The sequence below is a fragment of the Anomalospiza imberbis genome, chromosome 18, assembly GCF_031753505.1.
Source record: "Anomalospiza imberbis isolate Cuckoo-Finch-1a 21T00152 chromosome 18, ASM3175350v1, whole genome shotgun sequence".
Classification (NCBI taxonomy): Eukaryota; Metazoa; Chordata; class Aves; order Passeriformes; family Viduidae; genus Anomalospiza; species Anomalospiza imberbis.
This window is the reverse complement of record NC_089698.1, coordinates 4,825,152-4,842,909: the sequence shown is the minus strand read 5'-3', so window position 1 is coordinate 4,842,909 and position 17,758 is coordinate 4,825,152. Positions and strand designations below refer to the sequence as shown.

Here is a 17,758-nt window from a genome sequence, read left to right as displayed (position 1 = left end):
CTCAGGCTGGGATGCAGCTGGGATTCCTGGGGCAGAAAGAGGTCAGGATGCTTTTCTTTCCATTCCCATGGATTTCCCAGTGCCACAGAGACTCCGCTGGCCCTGGGGAGTTTCGCATCCACTTTAAAATGCTGCTAAATTGCCCATGTGCAGGGGTTTATTTATGCTCATAGGACTGTGGTCTGAATATTTCATTTTAAAATTTACATCTGTGTCACTCGAGATGCTCAAATAAGGTTGCCATGGAAACCCCTCATTACTGGGTGAGGATGCTGGCAGTGGTGCCCAGCCCGAGGAGCCGTGGCCGGGAAGGACCAGGCTCTGCTCCTGCTGCCCACCCAGCTCCCGCTCCCAGCAGCAAGCCCATCTCTGCTGGGAAGGGCAGAGAGGAGAGAATGATGGAATCACCAAGTCCTGGAATGGTTTGAGCTGGAAAGGACCTCAAACATCACCTCATCCACCCCCTGTGCCATGGCAGGGATGCCAACCACTAAACTGAATTGCTCCAAGCCCTGTCCAGCCTGGCCCTGGGCACTTCCAGGGATGGAAGGGAAGTTTTTCACCGGCTCCTGAGGGAGCTGAGGGGATCAGGGACCTGCTGTGCTGGCAGGGGACACAGAGCTGGGACATGGTCCAGGGGACATCAGGCACCCACACCCACACTTGGTCCCAGCCCTGGGATGAGACAGGGGGAAATCCCCCTGAACTGGCCGTGGGCGAGAAGGTTCCTGGTCCAGGTGGGAGGAGGGGGTTTGGGCTCCACATGGGGACTGCTGCAGCTGGGGGCAATATTCCAACAGCCAAACCCTCCTGGAAACCTGCTGTAGTGGCAAATCCATCCTGTTTGTGCCTGACTGGAGAATCCACGCTGCCTGTGCCTGGCTCGCTGGGCTCGGGAGCAAGGACACCACAAGGAATACAAGAATTAATCTCACAAACCTCTCCCCCCTCTCCCACTGCTCCTGAGGAGCTGTAACTGCTCTAACGATCCACGCAGCCCTGACAGATGCTGGGAAATTACACACTTCTCCGAGCTAGGAGGAAAATGGATTTTCCTCCCCACTGCTGCTTCATGGAGCTGGAATCAATGAGACTTTGACTCCCAGGCATCTGTTCTGGCCATGCCAGCTCTGCATGGGCACCTGTGGCTTTGGGGGACCTGCCCGTGGTGCCCTGGCTCCACAGACTGTGTGCCCCCAGCCCTGGCACCCTTCACTGCAGCATCACCCCCAGCACCGCCCAAATCCCCAGGGATGAGCCCAGGTCTCGCTGGGAGTTGCCCAGCTCCTTCCCGAAGGAATGTGGGAGGAGCAGCAGCAGCAGCAGCTAAGGAGGAAGAGGAATTGAAGTGCAATTATGGAGCATTCAGGAGATTTGCAGCATGGAAGTGATACAACCTGTCCCATGCTAGCTGGATCCCAGCTCATGGGGGCAGGAATTATCCTGATATTCCTGACTGGTAGGGACCAGGGAGCAGGGGAGCAAAGCCATTAGAAAGAGAGGAACATTGATGCAGGTGATAATTTGAGTTTATCACAGGGTTTTATGATATCAAGTGTAAGAAAGGCACATTTGTGCCTTGTGGCAAGCAGACAGACCTGGCTGGAAGGAATTAGCAGGCTGGGTTCAAGAGGGAATTAATTTTTTTGGAAATTCATTGGGAAAGAACTTTAAAGATCATCTAGTCCCACCCCTCCCATGGGCAGGGACACCTTCCACTGTCCCAGGTTGCTCCAAGCCCCATCCAACCTGGCCTGGGACATTTCCAGGGATGGGGCAGCCAGAGGAATGAAGGAGCAGAAGAAGATCTCTCCTGGGCTCCCCAGCTGGAATGTTCACTCCTCAGGGCCCACCTGGGGAGAGGAAATCGAGTGTTTTGGCAGCTTTTCAGGCTAAAAATTGAAGAGGGGGAAGAGAAGCTCCTTCTTTCTTCGCCAATCATCCAGCCCAGCCGTCTACATCAGGGCATAAAATTAAATGGGTTCCTAAAGAGAGAGTATATTTAGCTACAAAACCCCGTTCTAGTCAGCTCTCTGCAGCTAAAATAATTAATCTCCCATCACTGTTAAGATGCAGCGGAGCAGATCTGGAGGAGCAAGTGCTGGGATTAACTCTTTGGGAGCAGGTCAGCCCTGTGAGAACAGCTCCTGCTGCCATGCCAAGGGAGCTCCTGGGAGCTCCTGGGGACTTCTGGGGGTGCTGCCTGGCTGCCTTTGCTCAGCTGTGTCCCCTGCCATGCCAGCGCCTCTCAATGCCAGTGCTGCCTGAGCCAAGGGCTTGGCAGGGGTGCTGTGCCCTGGCACTGCCTCTGGGGTGATGGAGGGGACCCAGGAGGGATGCAGGAGCCCTGGCAGGGATGCAGGAGTGGGTTCAGCCAAACTCCTTGCTCCTGGGGACGCTGGGAAGCACTTTCTGGATACACAGCCCTGAAACACCTGCAGAGACAAAGTTTAGTCTGCTTACAATCACTGAATGTTCCTGTGTCTGACCACAGAACATTCTCACTCCCAGGTAGTCACATCCACGGAATATGTGGCTATTCCCAGCCTCCTCTGTTGTCCCAGCTGTCTGCAGAGCTCGGTTTAATTGGATTTCCACTCCAGTACTGGAAACACGAGGTGCCAATGTGACATTTGTGGTGCAGGTGAGCAGAGCAGCATCACAGCCCAGCTCTCCCTGGCTGGGGCAGCCGCAGGATTCAGCTCCTGCCTGAGCTCCCCCTGCAGCAGCTGGGGGAGAGCTGAGCTGCCTCTGCTAAATCTGTTTGGCAGCTCTTTATATTTCTTTCACAGGATGGAACAGGAATCACAGCATGGCTCCAGTCCAGACTGCCGAGAGAGGAGCAGGGACTGGCAGCACCTCGGGGGTGTCACTTGTCCCCCCTGGCCTCAGCACATGGCTGGTCTCCTCTGTGGGCTTGTCCAGGATACCCCAAAAGAGTTTGGTTTTTTTCTTGAGTGCCCTAAAAGCTGCCCTGGGGCATCTCAAGGCAGGATTTGAAGCCCATCAGGTCCTGGCCACCTTGCCAAGGTGGAGAGGTGCCTCAGAGCAGTGAGGGTGGCACAGGTGACATCTGGCACAGGGCACTCACAGGGTTTTCTGCTCTGCCATGGACTCCTCCGGGCTGTTCCCACCAAAGGATGCAGCTGATGGGATCACACAGAGGCAGCGGAGCTGGAGCTGCTCCGGATGAGGGAATGGAGCAATCTGGGGATTCCCCAGGCTGTGCCTCAGTCCCCTGCACCCCCCAGACAGTGCGCTGGGCCCATTTCTCCCTCCTGGTGACCAGGTGGGTTCAGGACAGGCACTGGGATTAGTGTGTCCCAGCTTGCAGGGGGAATCTTCTTTCCAGGCAATGATTGTCTTTGTATTTTCTTCCTTCAGATTTCAAATTTGCTCACTACTGATTGTGCAATGTCAGTCATTCCCTTTCCTATTACTACCTTTTATAGGTGTTTTAGAGGATTTTCAACCCCAAAATGTGTGTTTTCACATTCCCTCTGTATTGTAAAAGAAGGCAATCCCGGACGGGAAGAAATAATGATGTCAGAAGGCTGAAGGATAGCTTTATCAAAACTATACTATATTACATTAATATACTATTTAAAGTATATTAAATACATACATTAATATACTATACTATTCTACATACTTACTTCTTACTTACCTAGCTAACTAACTCAAACTCGTGACTCTCTGCTGAGAGCCCGAGCCACGGCTGGATCCCACTGGTCACTGACCCCAAACAACCTTCACCAGAATCCAACCCAGCAATCACTGCAGGTAAACAATCCCCACACCACATTCCATGTGGGGAAAACAAAGGAGCAGAGAGAGAGATTGTTTTCTCCTCTTCTCTCTGTGCTCCTCCAAGAAATCCTGAGAGACAGAATTATGTCTCTCTCTCCAGAGAATGTGAATGTCACACCATATGGGCTAGCTCCTGAAGGATTAGGGGTGAGGCTACAACCTGGTTTGCTGGTGTGACAGCCCATCCACTTGCTGTGATCCCAGCCTTAAGCAACTTAGTTAGTTTGTGGTCTGCTTGGTCATATTTTGGGGTGAACTCTGACAAATCAGCCTCTTTCTGTGGAATTGCTGCAAGAATCCCTTTTTCTGCAATCCCTTCTGCTGCTTTATCAGCAAAGAGATTTCCCAGTTCTGGAGTGGTTTTCTCTTTTTGGCCACGTAGGAGCCGTGCAGGAACTGGTGCTGCCTGGTGCCCTTGAAAAGACCCTGCTGCCTGCTCTGAAAGGATGCAGCTCCGGTGCCTAATGACTCCTGACAGCTCGGGAAGGGCCCTGCTGCTGGCAATGGGGGAGGCAGGGCCAGGGAGGGTTACTGATGGCTCTGGTTATTACAGTTATTGGGCTCCATCGATCAGGGCTGTGCACCGAGGCTGGCAGGAACTGGGGCACAGCCCAGCGCTCCCTGTTCCCATTCCTGCTGCCAACCCCACGGGCCCTGGCACAGCTGGGAACTGCCCAGGATGGCTGAGAGATGGGGCACACTGGGCTCCCAAATGCTCCTCCACAGCCGGGAGTGGTACCAGATGTGAGCAGAGAACTGCAGAATCCAGAGTGGTTTGGGTTGGATGGATCCTGAATCCATCCGCTTCCTGCCCGTGCCGTGGGTAGGGACACCTTGCACACACCAAGACCCACCCAGCCTGGCCCTGGTGCAGGTTATCACCCCCTCAATTCCTTGGTTTTTCCTTCTAAAAAAAGCAATAGCCTGCATTTCTTATGCATTTCAATATCCTGCATGCTGGATCCTTTTTATGTCAGGCCAGTTTGGGGGGTGACAGCAGAGGAGCTCCACTGGCACATCCTGCCAGCAGCTCCAAATGGGAACTGCAACCCCCAGCACATCCCCATGTCCAGCCCTCAGATGTGCCCCTGCACTAGCTTGCTCCTTCAGAAACAAACCCCTTTTCAGACAAGATATGGCTGAAATTCAATTTTTAACTGTTTAATTTTTTTTCTCACTAAAACCAGAGTCGTTCTGGGAGGCAGAGCAGCACTTTGAGGCTGGCACAGGCTTCCCCCTCCGTGTCCCAGCCACCCTGAGCCCACCCCTGGGCTGCTGCTGGTGCTGCTCAGCCCTCACCTCATTCCCAGAGACACTGGTTTTTATATAATTAATTGTCAGCTCTATCAGCCATCAGTGATTTGTGTTTTAAAGATGGCCTGGCAGAACTAATTCCATCACTGCACGATGCTGTGCTGGATGATGATAACCCATGTACAGCTTCTCCCACGGAGCCTCATGATGAGCTGCTGCACTTTATTTTAATTAACACAGATAGCAAATATATTTTCATTAGCCATCAGAATGTCAGGAGAGAAGCAGGGTCCTCCTGCATGGTGAGCAGCAGCTTTGGTCCTGGGTGCAGTGGTGCCCAGCCTGGTCCTGGTGCCCAGCCCTGCTGAGTCTGCTGCTCCAGCCACCTCCTCATCCTCCTGCATCCCTCCTCATCTATCTGCATCCCTCCTCATCCTCCTGCATCCCTCCACATTCTCCTGCATCCCTCCACATCCTCCTGCATCCCTCCACATCCTCCTGCATCCTTCCACATCCATCTGCATCCCTCCTCATCCATCTGCATCCCTCCACATCCTCCTGCATCCTTCCACATCCATCTGCATCCCTCCTCATCCATCTGCATCCCTCCTCATCCTCCTGCATCCCTCCACATTCTCCTGCATCCCTCCACATTCTCCTGCATCCCTCCTCATCCTCCTGCATCCCTCCACATCCATCTGCATCCCTCCTCATCCTCCTGCATCCATGTGCTCCCACACAGCACCAGCTGAGCAGGCACAGGGCAGAGTTTCCTCCCAGTCCAGTATGAGTGGCACCATCAACCCCTAAAAACCATTTTTTTGGGGGGGGATTAAAAGCTGATTTAGCCCCACTGCTCCATGCTCTCATGCAAAGCTCTCCTCCCTCTCCAGCACAGGGGGACACACATTTATCAGGCACGTTCATAATTTCTCAGATTTAGAACAATTAAGCTGGCTCCCTGGCACTTCTGACGAAAGCAGCTCCTTGTTCCCTGGGGAAGGAACAGCCTTCCTTGACCTCTGCTCTATTATTCTGTTTGATTGATCTGGATTCTATCAGAAAGGATAATGACAGGCTGTGGTAGGGGGTGCAGGAGCTGGAACAGAGAGGACAATGCTTTGCCGAGGGCTGCTGTGCCCAGCTGATGATTCTGACGGGCTGTGGGACACCCAGACCCCACCTCTGTGCCCAGTGCAGCACCCACAAAATCCCTGGATTCCCCAAAACTGAGGAATAGAAGGCTAAAAGGATATCATAATCAGGCAAAGAGGACTTGGTGGCCAGCAGAAGGGACCTGCTCTGTAGGGAATGTCTCTCCTGTGTCACCTGCCCTGGTGGGGGATGTGTCACCTTCCCCTGTGCCCATGGGGCGTTGTTGCCAGCGCCTTCAGCTTGGAAACAGCTCCAAGGATGCTGATGGAAAGGCATCTCCCTTGTAAGGCACTGGGCAATGTCACCTTCCTCTACCCCCAAAAATTCCCTAAACATCAAAATCAGAAACCCACACATGGAAGGGATGGGCTGGTTGTTCCTGAAGCACAGCTGGGTTGAGTTAAGACAAAGCCGTTATATGTCACCCCTGGAGGGTGGTTTGTACCCCCAGCTCTGCCTCAGGGGGGTCTTATGGGGAGGAGCTGGACTTTGCAGAGCATTGTACTTCCTCGTGGGCAGCTCTTTGGTCTCCTGTTGCTGCTGGTTGGGCAGATTTCCTCCTGATGTTATTTTTGACCCACCCTGGTGATGGGGAAATGTGGTGAGGAAGGACCTGGCTCTTTTCCCCAGCAGGTAATGAACTGGCCAATTATACAAACCCGTGTGTCACCCGCCTGGGACGAGGGGTTTGTCACTGCTGCCATTGTTTATGTTCCTGAGGGTAATCGGAATTTTTAATGTCCTTTTGATAGCAGTGTAGTGTGATTAAAACAGGCACATCTGAGACATAAATCTAGGTTTAAGCACTGCCTTTTTGACACACAATGTTGAGCACTCGGGGATCAGGCTGAAGGGTTCCTGGGCTGTGCCACCACCACCTGCCTCTGGCAAACCACCCTGGATATCACCCTGAAGGGACAGTCACATCGTGCCCCGGGTGCTGGGCAGGACCCCCGAGGGGCAGCAGAGCCTGGAGCAGCAGCTGGATGGAGGCAGGCGGCCCAGGCTGGGGCTGTTGGCTCAGGAAAAACACAACAGCTGATTTCCTGGGAGCAGCAGGAGGTCAACATAAACTTGTATCAGGGATTTTCCACGAGAGAAAGCTGTGGATGGCGCTGGGGGACCGAGGAAGGAATTTTCAGAGTTGACCCCCTGTTTGAGTTGACTGACTCTGGGCAGGCTCCTCGGCCTTCTCGTTTGGAGCAGAGAGGTAACACTGTAGAATTTAAGAAAGACTTTGTTCCTGAGGCCAGCTCGGTGCATGTGGAGTGGAAATGTGGAAAAATCTAACCCTCCCCATGGAAACTTGAGCGGATACCTGAGCCACTGAGGGAGATGATGTTTGTGTGACTCAGTTCAGGTTGTGTCCTTGGGGGACAATGTCCTCCTGGGGGCAATGAGTCAGGATCGCCCTGTGGATGCAGGGCTGGAGCCCCTCTGCCAAGGAGCCAGGCTGGGGGAGATGGGGATGCTCACCTGGAGAAGAGAAGGCTCCCGGGGGAGCTCAGAGCCCCTTCCAGTGCCTAAAGGGGCTCCAGAAGAGCTGGAAAGGGACTTGGGACAAGGCATGGAGTGACAGGACACAGGGAATGGCTTCCTACTGCCAGAGGGCAGGGTTAGATGGGACATTGGGAAGGAATCCACCCCTGTGAGGGTGAAGAAGCCTTGGCACAGGTTGGCCAGAGAAGCTGTGGCTGCCCCTGGATCCCTGGAAGTGTCCAAGGCCCGGTTGGACAGGGCTTGGAGCAACCTGAGATAGTGGAAGGCTGTCCCTGCCCATGGCACGGGGTGGAAAAAAAAAGAGCTTTAATGCACCTTCCAACCCAAACTATTCCATGATTCCATGCTGAGCTCTAGCAGAGCTGCTCAGGATATGTGGGATGGGTCCGAGGGAGGAGACCTGGGGTCCTGCTGGGAGCAGAGCCCGCTGATGCTGGGGAACAACTGCAGGGCGGGCCCCTTCCCCTTCCCGGCTGGCTGCAGATGAGCCGGCTGGAGGAACGGAACCACCTTCGAATTCTGATGTTGTTTGCAGTGGGAAAAGTGAAAAGCTCTTCCCCTGGGGAGCGGGCTGCAGCGGCAAGGACTCTTGCTTTGCTGCACCCTTCCCTTCCTACCTTTCCTAATGAATTCCAAGAAAGCCTCAATGCATTCCTAAATGGGAACACAGCCTGTGTCCTTCACAGTCATCTCCCACAACAAAGCCAGCCATCTCGCCGCTGGCAGCCACCGGCTCCTCTGCGAGCTGGAAACAAAAGCTGAAAAGGAGCCTTTCTAGTTGTGATTAGAAAGCTTGAGAAGTTTGGCTTTTACTGGTTATTGCCTCACTGATTTCATCTCCGTGGCAGCTCTGAGCCCCTCAAGGGACAGCAGAGCAGCCCCAGTCCCTCGCCAGGCGACTGCACCGATCCCGCCGTGGGAGCCGAGAGCCCGGGAGAAGCAGGAATTGGGGATCTCTGTGCCTTTAGGATGCTGCGCTGGCTTTGGACACGGGTTTGTGCTCGGTGCCTGAGGAAGGAGCAGCGCCGTGGCCCAGCAGGTGCCAGAGCTCGGCTTCTCCAGGAAAGGACCGCGGCACCGGCGGCATCCCCCTGTTCCTGAGGACATCCCTGATCCCTGCACCCAGATGGCCCCCAAAATGCCAGTTATTGTCCCAAATCCGTCCCCCAAGCACATCCAACCCGGGGGGACACAGGAGCTCATCCCCCCCAGGACACGCAGCCTTCCGGGGCTCCTCCAGCCGGTGAGGGGTGCAGAGGAACGGAATTAAATTATTCTTTTTTTTTTTTTTTTTTCTTCTAAAAAGGAATAGATGAGGAAGAGCGATTATCGGGGAGATTTTCTTCGGGGGAAATTCTGGCATAAAGACAAACTGCAATATCTCAGCTCAGGCTGGGCGCTGAGTCTTGGATAAAAATAAAGCAGGAGGCGGCAGCACCTTCCCGATGACATTAACTCCATTCATCTCCCGCTGCCGCCGCCGCCAGCGTGCTCAGGCATTAGGAGTTACGTTTTCCTCCACTATTTCTCAAATATATTTATGCTGGGAGATGTTTGTGGAGGTACATCTTGTGCCTGGGGCAGAGGATTAATTCCAAACTGTCACCTCGCTTTTTGATGGGTTTGTAAATTCTGTTCTGTTGATTTGCACTCGCAGTAAATTGATAAAATCCTCTTTCCAAAAACCTAATTCACCATTTAGGGCTCACCAGGGTTTTAGACATCATTGGCTCACATATTTATGTAAATGCAGTGTCCAGCAGCAATTTAAAAACTGCTGCGTGGATAATGTGGATGGATAAGGAGTGAAGGGAGACACATTGTCTGGGTGGGGGCTGTGTGCCCTGGAAAGGAGCCTTTCCTTGCCTTGGGGCCCCAGATTTTGGGATGGCTTTGCTGTGGGTGGATGCTTTGCTTCAGAATCTGGTCCCTGCAGCAGAACAGATTAACCCTGACAATGCTGGGAATAGTCTGAGCTCTCCAAGGATGGCATTGGATGTGTCCAAGAGGACTTTGCCAAGAGCTCCGGCAGTGGGCAGGGATGTGCTGGTGTACTGGGAGCACTGGGAGCTCTGAGGGCTCATGCCAGAGTGGTCTGTCAATTTAGGAGCTTGGTGTCTTTGCAAATGGAAGTTCAGGACTGTCAGGAAAAGCCTGTTTTTTTAACTGAAATTGCATTTAAATCCGCATCAGGAGATGCAAGCCCCGTTCCTGTGCAGCCCCATCATCATGGAAGAGATGCAGGGTGGCAGAGGGGACATCAGCAGTGATGTCCTCAGCATTGTCCCCCAGCCACCACTCTACCCGAGATGAAGCATCTCATCCACAAAATGTTGCCATGCTCCATTAATCCACCCAAAAACGTCAGATGGAGATTCTCTCTTGAATTTTAAATATTTCCAGCCGTTCTGACTAGCTCTGAAATTGCCCCGAAATGACCGCTTTCCAGAACATTCCCTCGCTCCCCCATGCTGCTCCTGAGCCTGGTCACTCCTGCCTGCTGTGCCCCAGCCCCACATGGCAGTGCCAGGTCCCTGCAGCGCTTCCCTTGCCCTTGGGCTGGAGCACATCCCTGAGTGTCCCCTGGAGGCCCTGGGGACCACGTTTGTTGTGGTCCCCCTGCAGAGCCACCCTCCCTGGGGTGCTCCTGGCCCCTCAGCTCCTGACTTTGGCACATCCCACCCCAGTGTGCAAGACAGAGAGACGGGCCGAGATGTGAGAATCCTCCTTGCCGAGCAGATGACGCCGCTCTGGGATCCATCCCACAGTTATCCCTTCTGTCGTGCTCGAGTTTTTGGATGCCTTTGCATTTGGCACCAAATTTCCTTCCTAGACTAAAGCTTTGCACTTGGAATGATGCCTTGGGAGCCAGGCTGAGTGGCCAGGCTGCTCATCCCATCCCTCTGCACCGCCAGCAGCTTGGATTGCGCTTCCATGAAGTCTCCTTGCACCTTCCTGCTGCAGCCATCTGTCCTGGGGTGCCAGTGCCTTGTCCTCACCCCCATGGAGCAGGCACAGAGCCAGGCCCCTGCCCAGCCTCGTGGGCTCCCTGGGGGTTGAAAATTTACTGCAGTCCAGGGGCTCCTGGGGCCAGGGAAAGGGAGAAAGGTCTGGACAAATCTGTGCTTGTCCTGTTCCAGGCAGAGCCTCCTCTCTGCGCATCAGGAAAACTCCAGGCTCAGCCAGTGCTTGGGGCTGGTCAGCTGCTGCTCTGGCCTCTTCCCAGAGAAAGGAAAAGGAGGAAAAAGGAATAAAAGAGAGATGTCTGAGTCGGGGCTGTGCCCTGGGAGCAGGCCAGCTGCAGCTGCACCACTGGTGGGAGCTCCAGCAAGCAAAAATGGAACAGAAGGGAAATCAGCTCCTCAGCACCCTGGGAACACCATCCCCCCTGACTGGGGACAGCCCTGAGCCACCACAGGACAGAGCACTGCAGCAAAGGGTCCCCATCCCAGGGGGCTGGATCCAGGTGCGCCTGCTCGCTCCCCAGGAGCAGGACTCTGGGCTGGATCCCTGATTTCGAGCTCAGTGCAGCTGTGGCAGTGTGACACTCACTCCCAGCAGCATGCTTCAAAGGGCTCGTTATCTCACATCAGTGACATCCAACAAGGACACCGGGGCAGGAATGGTGTCTTCTCCACAGTGCCAGAGGAACCCTCCCCACCAGACACAGCCTCCACTTTTACAGCTCCTGGCAGATCCTCCCTGACATCCCCTGTTTTTTGAGGTGTCCTGGGGCTGTCCCAGGTCACATGCACAGATCATGGCTGCTCAAGAATCCCCCAACCTCAGGGACCACGGGTGTAGATCCAAGTCAGAGATAACCAACACTTGCACTTGGTTCTGAGCCAATGCCACGGGCTCTGCTGGAAACCCTCAGCACGTCCCTCTCCAGTATGGAAGATGAGCCTCCCCTGCTCCCAGCCTTGCCCTTCAGTCCCAGACTCCTGTTGGCTCCTCCAGCTCCATGGTTTTCCTCTGATTCTGGAAATCCTTACGGATGAAATCCGAGACATAACAGAGCTGAGCAGCAGAGGTTCATTTGTTTCCCCTTTTTGTCTTCCCAGCAGCACAGCTGACCCTGTGGATGTGCTGGGTTGACACTGGATGGATGCCGGGTGCCCACCAAAGCTGCTCCATCACTCCCATGGGAGACATTCCTCCATGAACTTCCCACAGGCTGCAGTCCTCCATGGACTTCTCCAGTGTGGGTCCTTTCCACAGGGTCAGTCCTTCAGGCATGGGATGCTCCAGCCTGGATCCCTTCCACGGGACCACGAGTCCTGCCAGCAAACATGCTCCAGTGTGGGTTCCTCTCTACATGGACACACAGATCCTGCCAGGATCCTGCTCCAGCACGGGCTCCTCCACGGACCGCAGGTGGATCTCTGCTTCCCTGTGGATCCCCATGGGCTGCAGGGGCACAGCTGCCTCACCCTGGGCTGCACCACGGGTACCTGCAGCACCTCCTCCTCCTCCTCCTCCTCCTTCACTGACCTTGGTGTCTGCAGGGCTGCTCCTCTCACAGATTCTCACTCCTCTCTCTGGCTGCCGTTTCCATTGTGCAGGTATTTTTATCCGTGGAGAGAGCAGGATGTGGATAGAGCAGGATGCGGATAGAGCGGGACCGGCCCCGTGGGACAGAGCAAGAACATCCTTAACAACTTGTCAGTTAACAAGCTGTGAAAGGAGACAGACAGCCAGGAGCTGGCAGCCTGGAATGAAGGACACCTTCCCTCCCTGAGCACCTCGGCAGGAAGGGCTCCTGCTGCAGAGTCCTTCTCCTTCCCTTCCTCCCCGTTCCTGCAGGCTGAGTTCCCTGCCACTGCGTCGGGGCTGCAGGGAGAGCAGCTGAGGCACCTGCACCAGGCAGATCTGCTCCCTGCATCCCATCATTCCAGCACCACTCACTTGTGCAGCAGCAGGGAAACTGATCTCGTGAAGCAGGTCCTTTTGGGAAGGGCTCCAGAAAGTCGTGGGACACAGCTCCGAGCAGCAGCTGAAGGGCAGCAGCCTGAGCCAGAGTGATGCCAAAACTTCTCTCACCCCACGAGCCCTCCTCACTCTGCCCTTTGCCCCCTGGTTTGGGGTGCACCAGCTGGGGGATCGCAGGTCCCCTTCCCCACTGCCAGGGGCTGGCACCAGCTGCACCCTGAGGTTTCTGCTGGCAGCGTTGGCTTTGGCCCCACATTCTGCCTGCCAGAAGGGGCCTGTCCAGGTGCTGCCCTTGGTCCCCAGGCTCCAGTGAGGCTCATCCCAGCTCATCCTGCTGAAGCCCTGACAAGGGCTGGGTGATGTTGGGGTGCTTGCCACAGTGCCAGTGTCCCTTTGCTCCTCCTGTGACTGGGACCAGAGCAGGGACAGGCACATCCCCACCTTGCAGAGCACCCTGTGCCTGGCAAGTCAAGTGGTTAAAGACACACAACTCTCACCACCACATCCAGCAATTTCATAGCCCTGACAAGAGTGTAAATCCATCCTGATGGACTGGAAAATTGGAAAGCCGGTGCTCATGCCGTGTTTCCTACAGACATCTCCAAGCTCCTGAAAGATGCACTCGGTGGCAGCCCCGGTTCCAGCCGTGTCGCTCACATCATGCTAATTAAAATAGAGCCTGTGTTTTGTAACAGGATTTCCTTGGAGCCTATTTTGCTGCTCAGTAACCACTTTCAAATATTTGAAAAATAAAATCGCATCAAGTAAATAACTTTTGGATTGCTCACAGAAGGTTACTCTGGTTTCTTTTTTTTTGTTCCCAAAGCCCACTGGAAACAGCTGCGCTCATCGCAGTGACAGAGGATGGAAAATACACAGATTTCTGAGGCTGCTTGTAGTCTACATCAAAAGCTGTGTGTTATTTAATCAGACAAAGCCTATTTCATTAAAAAAACAACTGTCTGTACAAAATGGGATAACAAAGCACCCCAGCACTTGGCACTGACCTGGAATACCCAGGGAACATCCCTGCCCGCTGGCAGGATGGGCCACGCTCACACCAGCCCGTTTTGATGCCCACGTTACCTTTCCAGAAATGCCCTGGCACTCTTCTGCCTCATCCATCACTTTTTATCCATTAACTTCCGAACCCAGCACCACCTGACTTCCAAGGGATGGATCACACACTTCCCTTTTTCCATGGTTTGCTATTCCAAGATCTCTGCTGCCGTTCTGGATGCCAAGGGAGCACATTCAGCTGACTCGGCGCAGCCTGGCTCCTCAGCCCTAAATCCTGCTACCAGATTCCTCAGTGAAGGAGAAGTTAAAAATGTACAGAAGGAAATGTCTGTGACACTGTGACATCCACAAAACTGCGCTTGAAATGGCATCTTTGTATATTCATAACAGCAAAAAATACCAGAGAAGCAGAGGGCTGAGAGAGACTAATTTCATTTACTCCTGATCCAGGCTCTCCTCATCCTTTCTGACAAGGAGGAGAGAAGGAAGAGGAGCCATTTGCCATGGCCTTTGATAGCTCTCCATCAGACAATCCCCATTCCTGTTATCTGTGCTGGCAGCCTGGCTCTGTGCTGTTATCTCGTTGCTCGGGGTGCTGCTGCGAGAGCTCACCACGCACTTGTTGCAGCCCTCGCCAAGTTAACGCTCAGTTTTCCTTCCTGCCGGACACACCTGATCCTCTGGAAACAACCCCCATGGTGCTGTGCTCACCACAGAGCCAGGGGCATCTCTGTCCTTGCTGTTGAGCTGTGACAGCCACCCCAGGAGTGCCCTGATGCCTCGAAGGAGAGAAGGGAGGGTGCAGACTTTGGGGGTGCAGAGGATCCCAAGTTCAGCACCCCCAGCTGCATTTCTGCTCCTGGCACTGCAGCCTCAGACAGGCTTTGCTGGTCTCATCACAGCCTGTATCAGGCACCCCAAATATATTTAGAAACCCTGGATTTCCCAGGGGTTCAGCTGTGCCCGTGCCATCCCCAGTGCCAGGGGCTGAGCCTGCATGGGCAGCACCGGCAGCGCTGCCCTGTCTGCACTCAGCTGCCCACACCCCCCGTGTTTGCCCACTGCATCATTCCAGGGTACAAATAGATGCCCCTGTTGGTGCCCACGTTCCTGGGATGCCGCTGCTCCAGCACAGGCTGCCCGGAGCCTCCTGGCACAAGTCCCTGTGCAGGGACGTGCCTCTGCTGCCTGCTCTGCGCCGGTGGGTGGGTGTGAGCGGATGCCGAGAGCACAGGAGAGGCTTTCACACCTCCTCTCTGGTGATCTAGATGGCTTTCACCAGTGCAGAGCACCCAAAGCCACCAGCCAAGCACCCGATGGGGGCAAGTCATGTGAAAATGGTTTTTTCTTGGACGCATGAACAGAAAGAGCAGCAGATGGAGCAGAGCAATCTGTCTCTGCGGGGTCTGATCCTGCTCCTCCCCAGCTGGAGAACAGCAGGATTCGCTGCTCTGGGCCCTTGGCTGTGTCCCCCTCCACACAGATGGACAAGACTCCCCCCAGGCACGGGCAGAGCTGCCACGTCGCCACTGGCTCCAGGCTGCGTAGGCAGGAGTTGGGATTTTACTGCAATAATTCACCAAACCTTGTAAAGGGTCAACAATTTATCAGCTCCCTCTCTCTGCCAAGGAAAGAGGAGTTCAGCACACTGTGTTCTTCCACCATGCGATTTATGGCAGATTGTGCCAAATCCTGTTCCCGGGAGCTGGACTGCCTGCTGATGCTCCCAGTGGGACTGGGGCAGCCCTCCTGCCTCAGCACATGAGGCAGTGAGGGAGCTGAGAGCCCTCACTGGGCCTGTGTTTGCTGGCTTTGCTTCCCAGCTCCCCCGGGCTCCCGGGGAGCCTAGGATCTCACACAGAGCACCGGCAGCCCAGACCAGAACGTTTGTGTAACACACCAGAGGAACATGCCTCTCTGTGTGTCCCTGGGCTGGAACAGGATGCCAGAACTGGCAGGGACTTCACATCTGATTCCTCCACACGTACGTGCACATACACAGAACACAAACCCATGCAGGTGAGGGAGAAATGCCACCGTCTACATCCATTGCTGGTTTGCTGCCCAGAAAGGAAGGATTCTGTAATACAGTTCCTGTCTGGAGAGCCAGGTTTCAGACGGAAAAGTCAAAGTCATTTAACGCAATCTGACCACGAGAGCAGGGACTGGAGTGGGCAGACAGCACTGCACAGCACTCCTGACACCAGGAGCTGCTGGTGTTTGCTACAAACACCCTGCCAGCCCCCAGGGCAGCCTCAGGCCCCGAGCGCACTGCAGCGCCGGCACACACCGGCCTCTCCCTTCTCCCACCGAACAATCCACGCTGGGAACCCCACCCAGACGCACACCCGAGCCCGGCTGCCTCGTCCTGGCATCCCAGCGGTGCCGAGGGACTGGGCACAGGCACCGCTTCAGTCACCTCCAAGCCCCACACGAGTTTGTGGTGACTTTGCCAAGTCACCCGCGAGCACATCCCGGAGCCTATTCTTAGGTCTGGCATCGCGGCAGTGGGAGAGGGAGCGGGTCTGCGTGGGGATGGTGGACACGTGGAGCGAACAGACAGCCCCTGGGTAAACACTCACCCTCCACGGCCACCCCCTGACCGAGACGATGGGGCGAGAACACCAGTGGGGACATGGAAGTGGGGGCTGGAGGGACACCGGGGGCTGGGGACACACGGAGGGCTGAGGACACATGGGGCTGCTCTCTCTGCAGGAGGGAGGCGAAGGGTCCGGCACGGCTCCCGGGAGGCCGCGGCCCCGCTCGCGCTCGGTTCCCGGTGAGGACGCGGCTCCCGGAGCGTTCCCGGGCGGCGGGAGCTGTCCGCGCCCGCGGTGCTGAGCTCCGCGTTCCGCCGGGCCCCGCTCCCGCCGCCGCTCCCGGTGCCGCTGCGCTTCCCCGCAGTGCCAGAAGTTTCATCCCGGCCCGGGGAGCAGCAGAAGCGGGGGGTCCCCGATCGTGGATGGCACAGCCGGTTCCAGCAGCCCTTCCCGCTCCGACCCCCCCTCCCCGGTCCCGGCTGCATCCCCCCGCGCCGGGCGGTGCCCCCTCCCCGGAGCCGGGAGGCGGCGGGCCCCTGGGAGCCCCGCAGCCCCGGCCCGCTCCGCCCCGCTTACCTGGGCGCGGGGCCGCGGGGGTGCCCAGCAGCAGCAGGGCGAGCAGGCAGAGCCCGCGGGGCCCCGGCATCCTGCGGCGGGCGCGGCGGAGCCTCCGCGCCGGGGCGAGCTGGGCGAGCCGAGCGGAGCCGAGCGGAGCCGAGCCGAGGCGAGCCGAGCCGCTCCGCGCCGAGCGGGGCCGGGCCGGGCGGGGGCGGGCGCTGCCGGCGGAGCGGAGCGGAGCGGAGCGGCGCGGGGGCGCGGCGGAGGGCGGACCGGAGCGGAGAGCGCGGGGAGCGCGGAGCGGCGCGGAGCGAGCGGCGGGGGAGGGCGCCGGCGGCCGCTCCGGCCCCCGCGCAGCGCCGAGCGCTCCGGCCCCGCCCGCAGCTCCCCCCCGCTCGCCCCGGCCCCACCGACCAGCCCGGGTACGGCTCCCGCAGCAGCCCCGGGCGCACTGCTGCCCGTGGTTTCCTCGGTCCCCCTCGGCTTCTTCCCGCTCCGGGAGTCCCGGTGCCCCCCCCCAGCCTGGGCGGTGCTCCCACTGCAGGCCCCCCATCACCCTGTCTCTTATCCCATCTCACTGCCCCTTGTCACCAAGCCCCCTACAGCATCCAAAGCCACTCTCAGCATCGCAACTCTGCTCAGCATCCCACCCCCCTACACCCAAAGCCCCCTCAGCACTCCAAGCCCTTGTCACTCCCTCCTCAAGCCCAGATGTACCCTCCTTCCCTCTCCTCTGGCTCCCCCAAAGCAGGCTGTGAATAGGGCAGAGGTGCTGTGGGGAGGCTCCCATGGCTTCCTTGGGATCAGGGATGCTCTGGGGCTTCTGGCCCTGCTGCTGGAGCCAGCCAAGCCTGGCTTGGAGGGAGCTGCAGCTGTGACCTGCCTGACCTCAGTGGGGTGGAGGCATTGAGCATACAGAAGCCCACACTTTGTGGGTGCTGCTTAGGGCCCCCTGTAATGTTGGGCTGGCACCATGGCCATGGGTGAGC

The 17,758-nt window shown here is 56.4% G+C and overlaps 1 protein-coding gene and 1 long non-coding RNA gene across 3 annotated transcripts in view; one reads left to right on the top strand and one right to left on the bottom strand.

Moving 5' to 3' along the window:
* SEZ6L (seizure related 6 homolog like) overlaps window positions 1-17,065 on the bottom strand; it is a 38,478-nt gene extending 21,413 nt beyond the window's left edge. The window contains exon 1 of one of the 2 annotated variants that reach the window (XM_068208662.1): window positions 16,788-17,065. In XM_068208662.1, coding sequence (XP_068064763.1) covers window positions 16,788-16,857 — 70 coding nt within the window. In that variant the 5' untranslated portion in view covers window positions 16,858-17,065. The remainder of the gene's footprint in view (window positions 1-16,787) is intronic. The other variant, XM_068208661.1, reaches the window with a different exon arrangement.
* Window positions 6,714-10,131, top strand: LOC137484994 (uncharacterized). Its single transcript, XR_011005138.1, has 2 exons — window positions 6,714-6,852; window positions 9,026-10,131. It is a non-coding gene; the product is annotated as an uncharacterized lncRNA (long non-coding RNA).
* Window positions 17,066-17,758: the final 693 nt, after the last annotated feature.